This window comes from Alnus glutinosa, chromosome 1, assembly GCF_958979055.1.
Source record: "Alnus glutinosa chromosome 1, dhAlnGlut1.1, whole genome shotgun sequence".
Classification (NCBI taxonomy): Eukaryota; Viridiplantae; Streptophyta; class Magnoliopsida; order Fagales; family Betulaceae; genus Alnus; species Alnus glutinosa.
In genome coordinates this window covers 2,164,274-2,180,134 of record NC_084886.1, presented here as the reverse complement: position 1 = coordinate 2,180,134, position 15,861 = coordinate 2,164,274, and the positions used below count along the sequence as shown (strand labels likewise).

The 15,861-nt window shown below is 34.2% G+C and overlaps 1 protein-coding gene across 10 annotated transcripts; it reads right to left on the bottom strand.

Annotated features, from left to right (window-relative positions):
- Nucleotides 1–233: 233 nt before the first annotated feature.
- On the bottom strand, nucleotides 234–14,010 carry LOC133865140 (uncharacterized). 10 transcript variants are annotated; one of them, XM_062301553.1, is made up of 18 exons: nucleotides 13,452–14,007; nucleotides 9,535–9,625; nucleotides 9,055–9,373; nucleotides 8,683–8,977; nucleotides 6,503–6,665; nucleotides 5,360–5,590; nucleotides 4,540–4,682; nucleotides 4,403–4,465; nucleotides 2,700–2,755; nucleotides 2,521–2,617; nucleotides 1,729–2,432; nucleotides 1,541–1,627; nucleotides 1,418–1,463; nucleotides 1,279–1,342; nucleotides 1,005–1,160; nucleotides 826–895; nucleotides 663–727; nucleotides 234–559 (listed from the first exon to the last, which is right to left on the bottom strand). In XM_062301553.1, the coding sequence occupies exons 11-18, from the start codon at nucleotides 2,312–2,314 to the stop codon at nucleotides 530–532; spliced, it is 1,104 nt and encodes a 367-aa protein (XP_062157537.1). In that variant the 5' UTR covers nucleotides 2,315–2,432; nucleotides 2,521–2,617; nucleotides 2,700–2,755; nucleotides 4,403–4,465; nucleotides 4,540–4,682; nucleotides 5,360–5,590; nucleotides 6,503–6,665; nucleotides 8,683–8,977; nucleotides 9,055–9,373; nucleotides 9,535–9,625; nucleotides 13,452–14,007; the 3' UTR covers nucleotides 234–529. The 10 variants fall into 10 exon arrangements, with proteins under 10 accessions (XP_062157537.1, XP_062157559.1, XP_062157565.1 ...); XM_062301575.1 differs by having other exon boundaries at nucleotides 2,700–2,750; XM_062301581.1 differs by lacking the exon at nucleotides 4,540–4,682 and having other exon boundaries at nucleotides 1,005–1,151; nucleotides 13,452–14,010.
- Nucleotides 14,011–15,861: the final 1,851 nt, after the last annotated feature.

The window sequence follows — 15,861 nt, the reverse complement described above, 5'->3', positions numbered from 1 at the left end:
GTTTTGACAGTTAACAAAACTCTTTTCCAAGAATGCTATAATTGAGGTGATATGAAAAGACAATACTAGAATGCTATAATTGAGGTGATATGAAAAGACAATACTCTGACTACGCATGCCTTCCGATCTCTCTTTTGATATGAAAACACATTTTGGCTCATAAAGCACATGCGCTGGGAAAACAAAACACACTGCCCAATGCAAGGTGATGTGCGAAAAGAGGACAACACACAAGAAGTAAAGCGCACAACAGTAGTATTAACAAAAGAAAATTGTTTTTCTTCTTGGCATAATCATGCTCCTGTCTATGGTATACTGGTATAGCGAAGGGTAAGTGAAAGATGGAATATTTGTTTGAACAAAGTAAGAAGTGATTAATATGTTATAAAATTTAACTATATTTTGCAGAAAAGTGTAAAAGTTTTGTTCATGGTATACTGGTAGCACATCCTCCATGCTCCTTTCTCCACTGGCCAACCTCATAACCGCCAAATTGTGCAACTTTTAACTGGTGAGATCCCAGCTTTGTTCATATTTCGTTATATAGAATTTCCTCAGCCTGTAGTATACCAAAAAATTTGGCGGTCATGATAAAATTCCGTTGTTTGATAAAATTTCAGTGTTTTTCAGTTTTAAGTACCGGTACAAGGAGCGCAACCTACCGGAAAAACAAGGTTGTCCTGCAGCATGCTCACACCGAAATCATATTCGGGTATATTTTTCAGTCCTGTAAAGTATATTTACATCTAATTATAATTAAATCATTTAAGATCATAACTTTTCTAATGATTAATGTATTAAAACTTGCTTGACTAAGACAATTACCTTGCTTGTAATTCTGCAATACCACGTCCCATTCATCATACCCTCTGATTCGTCCGTACCTCGTTGTAATCTAAGTGAAACAAACAAAATAATCAAACTTCTTATCCTAGTGAACATACTTGCAAAAAATAAAAATAAAAAAACCTTATCATATTGAAGAAATTGACATAGAAGCCCACCTTTAACTGAAGAGATACATCGTCGAAATCGAAATTGCCCAAATCCAATTGGGTTGCAGGATATTTCACTCTCGCCAAAGGCTCAAGAAGTTGTTTTTTTTGGCAATTTTCGTTGTTCCAAAGTTGGAAGACCAGTCGTGCACGTAGCTGCTGATTCTAATACAACATTGAGGAAGGTCCAAATTTTTATAGTAATTGTCATATAAAAACTGAATATCTTTTAAGAAATATGTTATTAGCTACCTACAGTATTTGAGTCTTTTGAAATATTTACCTTGTAAGCTACTTGATAAACCATTTGGTTTAGGACATCAAAACCATGCAACATTTCGTATAACCTAATTGTATCCAAATAATAGGTTATTCTACCAGCAGTCAAATGTAAAGATCATTAAAGAATTCGAGTTGCTTACATCATGTCCGAATATGTAGTCTTCATAATGTTGTATTTCACTGTCGCTGAATTTAAATTTTAAATATGTTAAATAAATTGTTTATATTTACAAAAACAAATCTCATGTTAAATAAGATAGTACCTTCAAGCTGCTCCACCAGTGCATCCACATTATAGATCTCAACATAAAAGCATTTAAGATACTTTTGCCCCATCAAGTATGCCAATTCTAATGGGAAAACAGAAAAGAATAGTAGAAGAATTGTCGGTGTCAGTTATAACTTTTTAGATATTCTATAAATGGAGTTTCAAAAGTAAATAGAATCATACCAGCTCTCCATTCTGCCATGTTTTCCACATTGTTGGTCGTATGTTGATTAACCTCTGACATTGGCACTTTCACGTCGTAGACATGGCGTGCAGCCAGCTTCTTTCCAATGATCGGAAATAGACCCATGTCATTAGTAAGGATGCCTTTCAACCCATGTGGAATGGCATTAGTCATGTATATCCTCTCGCCGTTCATATGAACATCTTGCAAATGTTCATAGTCCCTTGAATCCGGCCAACGACTCTGTTTTAAAATTCTTGCATACTTAGCAATATAATCTGCCGCCATGTTTGCTTGACGGGGAACATATCCTAGTGGCCAATGAGTCTTCTGCAACACGGCTCTCGAGTAAGAGATGTAGTCTCTTGTGTTCTTATCAATTATATTCTTAGAACAAGCCTCTCTAAAATAAATGTCATTATGGATCAGTTGCTCCACAGTCTTGGCGTCTGTTTGAAATGAGACATTATCAAACTTTTTAGCCAAGCAAATTTGAATTCCTCTCATTGCTCCCAGAACTTCCACCGGAAGAATGTCTGCGCTTCTCATGAAAGCCCATCCTAGTTCAACGCTTGAGGAGATCATTGGAAAGAAGCTGGCTGCACGCCATGTCTACGACGTGGCTTCATTGACCCATCAACATTGATGGCATATTTGACTTGTCCTGCTTGCCACTTTGTATGCTATGGTATGACAACCGGTGCTGCATATATTGGAAAGAAATCTAATTAGCACTTTCTTTTTTTTTGTAAAGATTAAATATAGATGTCTTGTGTTTTCAAGCTATTTACTGTGTATTTGTTCTATACAAATGCATAAACTTCTTTCATTGAGGAATCCTCGTCCTGTGAAGTATTTTGACAATATGATATTTGCTACCCTCTCAATCTACAAAATGTGTTTAACTGATTAGTAAATGAAATCGAGTAAACATTAAGAATTTAAAAGTTAACAGTAAAACATTTGTTACCGTCATCTTGTGATATATGTTTGAATCCACTCACTTTGAACCTTGCTATTCCTGGTCTTCAAAATAATAAAATGTTATATATCAGTTTCAATAACTAACAGAAAATATAAAGTACTTATCAAAAAAATAACTAACATAAAATTTTCTTTTAATCAATAAAGAATTAGAATAGATTTGTTAGCACTACTAAGTTGCATGTGAGATAGAATTGCTTGAAAAAAGGAGTTCTGTCTATGAAATTTGAAATTGATAGAGTGTGTTATGGATTGGATTCAAGCAGGGATGGATTTATCATTGAAGTACTTCTCTGGAAATAGGACTATGATATAGCTAATATTGAATATAGCAATGCGGAGCAGATTCCTGGTCTGTTTGGTTGAACACAAAGTGATCAAAGTATTTGATAATTTGAGTCATTTATACACACACCGACGCTTTATTAATCATTATCCTGGCCTCAAAGCTTTTGAGCCTGTTTGGTTGCTGTTTTGAAAACAGGTTTTCTGTTTTCGAAACAGCAAAACAGGTTTTACTTATGTAGAAACAAAAAAACTGAAAAACACGAAAATAGAAAACAATGATTTGGATTAAACCCTCAATTCTGATAACACAACTTTTTATTTGTAATGTTAACCGTGTTTATCATATTCAAATAGTATCCCAAGTAGTGTCACAGAGAAATTTGTTTTGAGGTTATGTGATTGGTTTCTGCTCATGGCTTCTCTCAATTTTGCACTAGCTATTATGTTGGAGTGCTTCATTTTTCTGTGTACAGCATTATGTCCTAATGGTTGGGATATGCAAACACAAACACTGGCATCTTATTATGTGTTTTGACATGATCAATTTCATCCCAATTTCCTGAATTTTTCCAAACACATTTTTCCTGGCATTCATAACATCTAGCAGTAAAAAAACAGTAACAAAAATCACTCCACTCCTAAAAATCAAAAGGATAACACAAGAATCATGTCTTAACGCAAGTAACAAAAATCACTCCACTCAATTTTATAGCTTGCTCTGCTTTGGAAACTGTTCTTGACCACTGCATTATGTTTTCAAAATAATTATCGGAACAACCAAACACTTTTTTAATGAGCTCAGCTGTAAATTCAGAGAAATAGAGACTAGAAAACAGAAACAAACTCAATTCTCATCCAATGCGTCCAATGCAATTGTTCGTTGATAAATTAGAAACTGTTTTGAAAATTGTTCTTAATCACTATTTTATGTTTTCAAAATAATTTTCGGAACAGCCAAACACTTTTTTTAATGAACTCAGCAAGAAAATTGTTTGTAGTTATAAGCCGGAAAATGTAGATAACAGTATTTGACTATAACGAGCTTTGCTTGTTCATTCTTTCAAACACATACCGTGCCTATTCAAAAGTTGTCCAATCAAACATAAAGATCAACTCCAATTGCCAGAAATGAATTTTGATTCCAATTACTCAATCCGTCAACTTATATGCAAGTATTGATCCTCAAAAATTAAGAAATAACTCAGCTGTAAATTAAGAGAGAAATAAATTAAGAGAGAAATAGAAACTACAAAAACAGCATCAAACTCAAGTCCCATTCAATGAACAGTTGTTCCTAGTTATATGCCAGAAAATGGTTATTACAACATTGATTATATTCCCATTTAATGACCAGTTGTTCCTAGTTATAAGCCAGAAAATGATTATTACAATATTGATTACCAGAAGAAGCGAGTCCTGCCCAGTGATTTCAGCTGCAGCTTCCTTAACTCTCTATGCAATCAACTGAGGAAAAACAACGAGGTTTAAACAATTGGCATGTCTAGAAAGCAATTGTTTACATAGATTTCTTAGCTTACCACGGTTTCAATGCTTTCACAGAAGAATTAGGAATCGGAGGAGAAAGAGGGATTTGTTAAAGAACGTTTTCTTTAAATATTTGAGCTAGTGTTACCGTGCGCGGGAGGCGAATGAATTGGGTCCTATTGTAGATGGAGGACACCTGCCAAAGGAGTTTGTTAAATTGGCCCCCACTCCCCTGAGTTCATTAGGCTTAAAAAGGCCTGGGCATTGTTAGCAAACCAGGTCTTGAGCCAATCAGCCTAGGACATTACAGTTCGCTCTGATCCCTAGGCCCACCCCTATTAACAATTTTGTGGCCTTTGGCTGGCTCCATCTAATGACTCTTAACCTCACCCTATCCTTCAAATATAAATTCTACATTGTTTGAATGTGCAATTGAATAAATTTGGTGATTTTCTTTAGATCAAATCAAAACCTGGCTCATAATGGTCTACGATCAATCCTTCTAATAAACACACTAAGATGCAGAATGCTCAAGGCACTAAAATCTGAATTCAATATCAATGAGAAATCCTAAGTACGCATGTTGTAGCAATCTTAAACTTCTACAAAATTCGAACTTCTCTAGTCTCCCGATAGATTTTCTTTAGGGTAAAATCAAAATCTGGCTCATAATTTACTTAAAAAAAAATGAAACAAAAAAGAAGAAAAAAAAATCTGGCCAGCAAGAAGACAAAAATGCCCTTACAATTTTTTCAATAAAACCAAAATACCATAAATTCTAAAAAAAAAAATAATTTCTTGAAAAAAAAAAAAAAAAAAAAGGAGAAAGAAGATAAAACTGTGCCCTGTGCAAATAAAAAAAGATAAGCTAACCTGGAGTTACTCCGTGCAACGCCGTTTCTTGGGGACAATGATCATCTCCAGTTCAGAGGAACCTCTCCGGTTTAGAGGAATTGGAGAGGAGCCAGTCAATTATAATCAATACCCCTAGTTATAATTAACTGGCTCTTCTTCAGTTGAAAATCAACTAGAGAGAATTCTGCTGCGTTTCTTGGGTCGTGGCTATGATTGACATTTATCAACTCATCAAAAGATCCAATCAACCTATAATTAAAGTATCACCATAGCTTATACTTACTATAGAGACAGTAGAAACTAATGAATTGCAAAATGAAAGATAATTCACGGTCATTCCTCATAAATTTTACTAATACCATGGACAAAAGACATCTAAAATTATGTCGAAGTATACACACATTCCATCCATAAAAATAAAGTGAAATAAAATAAAATAAAAGTAACGGTCTAAAGTGAGGTCACTTTGTTCAAAATCAGGTAAGTGCACGAGACATTTGGGAGAGAAAAAAGTTAAAAATCAAATTACTATCACCTTTCCCATGATTAACACAAATTACCAGTCCAAGAGAATCCTAAAGCAACTTCTTGGTTATAGATGGCAAATTTCACTGTCACGTTAATGTCATGTTAAAGAGTGTGTACGTGAGAGTGTGTGTAGCACTAAGTTGATGATCCCGCAAGTATTGTAAGTATGAAAAAGGAAGTACATGACAAGTAGAGACAATGGGTGGACAACCCAAACAAGAGCTATCCACATCCAAAAATCCATGTAGCAATGGTTATTGTAAGTTATTCGTTAATAAACAAATAGAGATTATGTTAGTTAAAACTTTTGTTTTTTTTTTCAAAATAAAAAAAAAATTAACAAATAATTTAAACATAAAACACATTTATTTTTATTTATTTATTATTTATTATCTTTTTTAACAGTATTCACCGTTATGTCACATTAGACCACTTTTTCAAACCTAAAACATAAAAATAGCCTCCACAACATATGAGCAAACAGAGCCAAAATTTTCAATGCCACTCAAGGAGCCTATCTCTAACTTGTGAAACACAATTAAAATATCTATTCGCAAGAAATCACTAAACAAAAACCAAAACAAAATACAGCAAATATCACAAAAAACAAAACTAAATACATGCATAACTTACATCACATTTACGTGTCCAAATACTTGCACTGAATCAGTGGCTCTGAAGTCCTTGGAGTTCATCCTTTATCATCAGGGACCCAGAACCTAAGAGTTCTTCCAACCCCTTGATCTTTCATGCTGTCTTTCGTTGAGCTTTTGTCTTCCCTTGATATGGTTGGCGTCTTGATTTTATTAAAATAAAAACAAAAATTGCCTTTATGGTCTATATCTAGGAAAAAGAATTAATTTTGCTAAATCACAACTGGTATGTTTAAATTACATTTGTGACTTTAACTAATCAAGTATATCTATTCCTATTAAATAATGGGAAAAATAGCATTTAGTACCTAAGTATTCATGTAATTTCAATTTAGTGCTTAGGTTTTCAATGTTGACAATTACATCATTTGGTTCTTTTCAAGTAGATCACTTTGTTAACCTACCATTCAATTTATTAAGCATATGTTATGTCAAACCAATCAATTAATATTACTTATGTATCCATTGTACATGCTACGTGACATAGTTACATTAAATTACACTTATTACTCTAATTTTTTTTTTTTTTAACAAAAAAAAAAGGTGTCTAGCAAAGGGTGGCCGACCACCACTAACCGATGACGGTGCAGGCCCTCACCAAATGAAGGGTGGACAGCCCTCGCATGTGAGGGGCAATGTCCATTCACAAAGGGGTGGCCACCCCTCATTCTCCTCTCACCACAAAGGGGTTAAAGTCAATGTGGGTGGCCTGCCCTCAAAGAGGGATTACCTTAATATTGTCCTCGAGATCCATGAGGACGGCATGTGGGACGAAGCGGGTGCAGTTGGCCTCTATGTAGTAGACATTGAGACACACTCCACCTCCCAGAACCTTTCCTCGATATGGTTTTTGCATTGCCCTCACCGAATGTGAAGGATCTCCAAATTTTTGTTAGTGCAAGTGTCAATAGAAGTTTTTAGAGTTTGGAGTTATGAAATAGGGGAGAGGTAGGCCGCCACTCAAAGAGAGGGATGGAAAAAACTCAATGAAAGGAACCTTGCCTCGATATGGTTTTAGAATTTGTACTCTCTGTGAGGGACAGTCTTCCCTAAAAAGGGGGTTACTATCATATCACTTTGAGGAACGTAAAAACAGAGTAAGGGATGTAGCAGCCGCAGTTGGTATTGTTGTCGTAAACATTTACGAGCCACAACCTCCTAGAACCTGGCCCCGATCTAGTTCTCGCATTGCACTTCATGAATGTGAAGGATATTCATATCCCTAACTTTCAATGTGCGAGTTTGGTTGGGAGTTCAAAGAGTTTGGAGTGTTGAAATGGGGAAAATGGAAAGCTACCCCTCAAAGAGAGGGTTGTTAGCCACTCGATGAGTAGAGGCAACCTCATTGTGAGGCATGTCACCCTTCACTGTAAAGGGGTTGCCGCCCCCTCGTCCAATTAGGGTATATTTATAAATTCAAATTAGTTGTGCTAATGTGGTCGCATCCAATTGTCCCCGCCCCTCATTCAATGTGAGATGATGACGTATCAAATGAGAACCACGTGACATTAGTTGTCTGATCTAATGTGGTACGCTATTAATTACTTGGATCGGACGGTGCGTTGACATAGAGACATTTAAAATCAAGAAAAAAAAAAAGGAATTTTAGTTGTCAAATTAAAAAACCAAAGGATTAATTAAAATTGGACAAAAAACATAAGAATTAAATTTTATTTTTGCCTTAAATTATTAAACAAAAAGATGAAATATCACCCGCCCCCTCCAAAATAAAAAACACACACACACACACACACACAAATTTGATCACATATCATGGCATTAAAAAGTAATCTTTACAGGTCCCATCATTTACGTTACGTCTAGTGTCTCAGTTCGTTCATGGCCCTGTTCTGTATCTTAGATTATCTTATAATATCAAATGCAGCTGATGTTTCATAGATAAAAATTATTATCATTCCTCTTTTGGTATTATATTTGAGAGAAGGAGAATGCATATATGAGTTCTATCTATATCACTATTGTTACAATTAAATTGTATGTCACCTTATAAGCCTATCATCCACATTCCCTTACTTTAAATTTAAAGTATATGCATATAGAGGTATATCATTGTGTATTAAGTTACTATACAAAAAAAAAAACACAAATCACCTAAAAAAGAAAACCAAATTCAAACATAACTTTCATTGAATTTCATACCGTTTGTGCTGCATCAAGACTCAAGCACTCAGGATTCACACCTAGGGTTCATCCTTCATCATCCATAACTTTTCGATTCTCTTCGTCTCTTTTGTTGTTAATTTGTTATGTTCGAATAGGGCAGACGGAAGAACCCTACTCGAATAGCAAATCCTCTCTTGCAAGTCCAATTATTATCCTTCCCTTCCATCCTGAACAAAAAATTGTCAGATCCGAACCCAACCCTTACTCTTACCCTTACCCTCAGAGGCTTGATCTACTGCCACCCGCCCGCGACGGCTCCTGCAAAAGGTTTCTAGAAACATAATATCACTATTTTCTTTCTCGGGAGAAAAGAAAAATATTCCAAGCAATAAAACCGATAACACTTACGATAATAATGATTGATCTGATAGGAAAACTCTGATATAATAAGATCTGACATCATCAGACAAATCATGGTCAAATCTGGTTTAAGCAGAACTGAAGAAGCGGTGCACGGTGGGGAGTTCCACTGAAAGACTGTGGCAGACCGGAGGGGGAAGGAGGCGCGTGAACCTCGTGAAAGTATGAGGCTTAGGGTTCCATCATGATGATTGAAGACAAGAAAAGGACTGTTGTCTGTTGTAGGTACTTGCTAACTCTTTGCGAACTTAGAAAGCCTCACGCTTCCACTTCCAACACGCCACGTGTCTGCCCTGACATGTAGACCCTATAATTTTTTTTAATTTTTTTTTCTATCTTTTAACTATTAAGGGTAAAAAATGCATGGATTTTTACCAATTCATTTTCTTCAACCTTTTAACTATTAAAGGGAAAAAAAATGCATGGATTTTTACGGCTCCGCCCAAGGGGACCGGTTTTTGCCCTTACCGCTTTTCCATGGCCTCCGCCGATTGGGTCCACGTATGACGTATTACGCCGTCGGCCGCCATCGGACTTCCCTGAACGCTCGTCAAACCTCCTTACCTTAGTGTAGACAGAAAGTAAGAGAGAGAATCTTCACAGAGTACAGCTATATACAAGTACTATCATATCATATCATATCATATCATATATATATATATATATAATAGAGGAATCAGTAAAGCAAGAGCTTATAATCACGACAAATGGCACTTAATTGTTTTGACAAGTGTCCCTCTTTATTATTAAACGTGCATTTAAGTTAGTTAAACTTTTTTTTTTTTTTTTTTTTTTTTAACAAAGCAAAACTCTTAAAAACGTTAAGCCACCTCATATGCATGCAGTTTAATTTTTTAAAACAAAATAAACTGTTGACAAGTGTCCCTCTTATTATTGGACGTGCATTTAAGTTGGTTAAACTTGGTGTAAAGTTGGTTAACCCACCTTATCATGCGTGTAGTTTTATTTTTAAAAACAAAATAACTGAATTTGAAGTCAAATACAAATGAAAAGGTGCAATCAGTTTTTTTTTTCTACTAAAAAACTGTATCTGAAAAATTGTTTGGAGGAAGACGCTATAACATTAAAAAAAGACAAGACTTCTTCCTCACTATTTCTCATGCTCCAAAGAACTTGCCACCTTATCAAACTTCCAACCCTTTACGCTGATTAAGTAAGTTTTCTATGCATGCTCAAAATTTCATTTTAAAATTTATTTTGTGGTTTATTTATTATAATTTTTGTGATTGGATATTAGAACCTTTTAACAAAATCCTTCTATTGCCTTGGAGTTCGTCTTCAAATCTGATCAACCAAATGGTTTTCTCTATGTAGATTTGTGGGAATCATACATATTTTATATATATATATTGATTTACGATTATATGATTTAATTTTTTTTATTTTTTCTCTTCTGTGTTTTGTAGTTGTATTTCGCTGAACCATGTGTAGTTAATATACAAAATTCATTGTTCTTTGTTGTTGTTGAGCATGAAGTTTTTCAAAGAGCTCTCTTTGGCTGTTGCGAAGACACAGGAAAACTGGAAAAGAAAAGAAAATAATAGTATAGAAAAAGAAAACCACTTTAACCCAAGTAATTTTCAAATGCAGAAAATTTGTTCTTGGCTTTCTTTTTTTTCTCTGATGAAAGTATATGTTTGGGTCAAGTTGCCTTTTCCTTTTCCTTTTTTTTTTTTTCTTTTTTTTTTTCCTTCTTCTTCTTACTGCAAGGCAAAGCTTTTCTTTATTTGTTTTCCGAGTTGTATCGGTTCTTGATTAAATTATATTGCAAGTATTTTTTTTATAAAGTGCAACGGTTTTCAATGGGTTCTTTTGATTTAGGTAACTTTGAGGGTGAGTATGGAGATGGATGTGGAAGAAGCGGAACATAAAGAAGTGCCAAAATGTGAATCTTAGGTTGTCCGTTTTATTTATTTTTTCTTCCTTATTTGATGTTATAATTTATATACAAAAAATACAGTTATTTTATATTATAGAGGTATAAAATCACAACCCTTTATAAAATTGTTCTCTGTACAAAATTCAAAACTATCTACTGTCATTTCGAGTTCGTCTTCAAATTTGATCAATCAAAAGGTTCTCGATCTCTCTGTAGATTATATTATAGGAGTATTTTTCCAGTTTCTGTTTATTGTCCGGTTTCATATTTTGTCCTTATTTTCTGTTCTAATTTATATATTATTTTTATTTTTGTTCTAAAAGTAGTTTTTTTTAATGTTATATATGCAAAGAATTGTCAAGAAACAGAATTTCTATTAGACATAACTTCTTTCTATACCTATGAGGCTTTGAAATTATTGTAATTGGAGAAAATATACAATAAAGGAAAAATAAAATTATTTTTATACTATATGTGTATTTTCATTTTTTTTCGTTTGTCATCTATTTTCATTTTTCGTCCTTATTTTATGTTCTAATTTATATATTATTGCTTATTTTGTGCTAAAAGTATTTTCTTTTTTTATGATATATATGTGAAGGACGGTGGTCGGGAAAATAAAATAATAAAAAAAAAATCTCATTTTGTCGGGACTTCTTTCTATACCTCTTAGTTTCATTGAAACCGAGAAAAATATACAAAAAATACAAATCTTACGTTTCAATTTTTTGTCCTTATTTTTTGTTATAAATGTAGTTTCTTTTACGTTATACATGCAATACATGTATATATACACTTTTAGAATGCTGTATGAGTTACACTTCATTCCATATTGCCCTCAATTTTAAAGGTAATAAGAAAACAATATTTATAAAAATGACTATATAATATTTGGCAAAAGGTTTCTTTTGTAAATATTGAATACAAGTTATAGCAATGATGTGAGTACACTATTTTATTCTTTGTTTTTGTGAATTCCTATATTATGACAGAAGCACATTTAATTTTAAAAAAAGTAATAAATAATTGAAGAATAATAAAATGTGTAGAAAAATAGCATAAGCAAGAGAGAGAAAATAACACAATGAATTACGGGTGGTTAAGTGTTAATTTTATTCATTATTTTTTTTTTTTGTTTTACACTATTTTGTGCATTACAATATTATGTAATTGTTCTCTTGAATTAAATTTAGTAAATGTAAATATTCAATACATGTGATTTCTTTTACTTAATTTGAAAATAATTTGCAATAAGAGTGCAATTTCTTAAATAATTTGAAGTCGTGTATTTATACTTTTTTTTAGTTTACGTCATTCAATTTTCATACGAAAAATTAAGCATAATATATAATTTTATGGTCAATAATTATAATTTGTAGTTGATTATGTACGCTGATAATTATATAAGCCCTCCATTTTATGTTTTGTGAGTTACAGTTAACTTGATATTGCCCTCCATTTTGAAGGTACCATGTATATAATAATAAGAAAACAATATTTATAATATTTCAATTCATGTTTGGTGATTTATAAATTGTTAATTATTCATTATTTGATTATGGCGAGTGTGCAATTTTCTTTAGTTAAAATATGTTTATTGTTAACAATATTTTCTTTTGGGTTTCTATTTTGGACTGTAGCATGGCAGACAAACATTATAAGAAAGATGAACGAGATCCCAACGGACGCTTACTCAGCCTGGTACGCTGGGCGTGTCGCGAGAGATATGAAGTCCTCCGTTTGCGTCCTTTCATGGTGAGGACTCCTAGCATCAGTCGTGGGAGGGGACGACGTGTTCAGGTACATCGAGAGGGGATATTAGACAGGGAATTCGCTCATGCGTGCGACTCTAATCCTAAGAGGGCAACATCACTAAGTTACTACCAACACTTGCATCAAACGCCTGAAGTTATTAATTTTCACCACATGGTTGATTTGGAGTATCAAGAAGAGACAAATGCACCACCGCCTGAGTCCTCCGACAATGAGGACGATCACGCTTGACATATTTCAATTTCTCTATTATAAATTCTCAAATTTCATGTTTATAGACTTGATAAATTTTATATAGCATTTTAATATAGATTATCCAGTTTGTAAATATTGAATACAAGTTATTCCAATTATGTGAGTGTACTATTTTGTTCTTTGCTTTTGTGAATTCTTATATATGTATAAAATGTCTATTGAATTAACATCTATAAAAATTGAATACATGTGATCTATTTTGCTTCCTTACGATTTTATTTACCATATACGTTTACGTATTTTTATTCTTATTCATAAGTTTTTATTTTGTTTTTAAAATTAAATGTAGCATTCTAAAAACTTTTTTTAAAACTATTTTGTATATTATTTATTACTTTCTAATTTGATTCTGATTCAGTTTTAATTAATAAAAACCCGCGCAAGACGTGGGTTACGTGCTAGTTACTATAAATCTTGAATAGAAAGAAGTAAACATCGCAGAAAGGATGAGAATTACCGGGAGACCATATACAATGGCAGGAACGAAGCCGGTGGCCTGGTGGGGGTAAGAATGAAGGCTGAACGAAAAAACCCTTGGTCTAGACAGACAAATCCACATAAAGAGAGAGAGAGAGAGAGAGAGAGAGAGAGAGAGAGATTAATCTTCACATACGGCTTCGTATCCTGTAAATCATGTATAGATCAACGACACATCACAGGGAGTAAGAGAATTCCCGGTGACCAATTCACCGAAAATAAAAAAATTACGGGTGACCATATACAATGGCAAAAACGAAGCTGTAGCCTGTCTGAAAAAAGGAAGGCCTGCAGGGAAAATACCCATGCCTGTATGGCTGTATGACAAAAACTAAGCTCGATTCATCTAGATTATGCGAACAACAACGAATTCTAAATATTGCCATTACTGCCTCCTTTTGCTTTTCTTTCTTTGTTCGTTCACACTTCACACCCCCTCTTTTTGGCAATCAGCTTTTCTTTTTTTTGTTCCTCTCTCTCCCTCGTTTCTCTTGGACATGAATCTCTCGCCTTTCAATGGGGGTAACGTTTGTTGTTTCTTCACAGGGGCTTTTGCTTTTTTAATTTTTCTTGGCTTTTCTTTACATGTTCTTGGCCAATGACCATAATAGGGTTTATTCATCCCCCCAAAAAAAAGTATGAATTGGTTTTTTATTTATTTACGAGGGGTCTGTCTATTGACTCTAGTCATCTTATCAATGCATAATCACTTTAATATTTAAAGAAGAGTAATGATTCACTACAATTTCAATATACAATTTTTTATTATTTTGTTTACGTGATAAAATGGTTCTCACCTTAATTTATTAGAGCATTTCAAGCGGCCGTGATCATTTTAGCTATTTAAAAGTCTTTTTTTTTTTTAAGTTATTAATTTTTTAATTCAAATTCAAATTTTATCTCCATGGAATTTTCTTATTTTCGGCCGAATAATTAATAGCCAAAGCAAGTTTTCAAATGCTCTTCACCAAATTCCGAAAGGTGGTTGGGAAGTGCTTTTAATGTAGTTAGCCATGCAGTTAGGTTAAACTCGTTATTCGATTCTAGTGTTATATTTAAAGGAGAACCATTTACTCCATTAGGCAATCCACGCTTTTTTCCGGCGAGTGGCATGCAAAATTTTGGATGGGACGGATTTTAGGATTTTTTAAAAAAAAATTAAAAAAAATGGTTAAATGATTATGAAATATTATTTTTATGAAATCTATCTTACACAGGATAAGTAGTGTTGGTACAGTTTCCGGTATGGTGACGTGTCGCTTGAAGATTCGCTGTTGATTTCTACCGAATACCTCAACCCTGCAAAAAGGAACAAACAACTCGTCGGGAGTGCCGACTACGCCCACTCCGATGCCTAAGTCAGTCTAAAAAGTTTTCTGCAGAGTATTCTGAATATTAATCTCAGGAGCTTAGAGAATTCGTGTGTTTATACCTGATGTGACGGTCTTTATTTATAGGCCGGACCTTCTTGACACCTAGTTGGATTAGGAGTTTGAGTCCTAGCCTGGCTGAACTTTAGCTATATCTTCAGGGAATTCGAGTAGGAGTGTGAAGTCCGTAGTTGATCACGTTTGTACTTCTTTAAACTTGATTCCGTGTCAATAACCATTTTATCCCATAAATTATGGATCTGTAGTTTATCCCTGATCTTCTGGGATTCTATCCTTATCTCGCTCTAAGATGGATGTGGCGCATGGCACCTTTTAGAAGACTGTAGCACATTTCAGCTAACCTCCGAGGCGATGATATCCGAGATGTGTTCACTCCGACCTGGAGATCTCGGGATATATCCGTGCCACAACGGGGTTATGTAAGTCCGAGATGTTGACACATCCAATAGATATCACTCCGAGGAGATATCACACCGACTTGATATCATACCGAGACGTTATCATACCGAGACGTTATTACTCCGAGACACAAATATCCGAGATATGCTCGCTCCGCTCCATTCAGACTAGGAGATCTCGGGATGTTCCACATACCGTAACCTGGAGTGTTAAGACCGAGATGTCGTTTTGCCTCCGAGATGTATTTGTACCGAGATGTCGTTTTGCCTCCGAGATGTATTTGTACCGAGATGTCGTTATACCTCCGAGATCTATTTATACCTAGGCAATCTTTTCTTTGCTGGCCGAAATAAATGTCCGAAGCATAGATCCAAGATGTTTCTGAGTCCACGTGTCTCTAGGGTTAATTTTATCCCTAACAAGTAGTTAGATAATTTAATTTTTATTTAATTCTATAAATTCTATAAATGATGTTTCAGTTTCACAATCACCTCATCCAATTTTATCAAATTTAAGAGATTGATGAGAAAAGGGGGTGGGGAGGGTAAAACATGGAGCAGCTCGAATTTCAGAGCTTTGCACGTGAAGGGACAGGACAAG

Excerpts from the sequence above, each read along its gene's own strand:
- LOC133865140 (XM_062301553.1), bottom strand. The coding sequence starts at position 2,314 with ATGATCTCCTCAAGCGTTGAACTAGGATGGGCTTTCATGAGAAGCGCA. Across the intron at positions 1,628-1,728 it reads CATGGCAGAATGGAGAGCTG|AATTGGCATACTTGATGGGG; the intron begins GTATGATTCTAT and ends TTTTCCCATTAG. Across the intron at positions 1,464-1,540 it reads ACTGGTGGAGCAGCTTGAAG|CGACAGTGAAATACAACATT; the intron begins GTACTATCTTAT and ends ATTTAAATTCAG.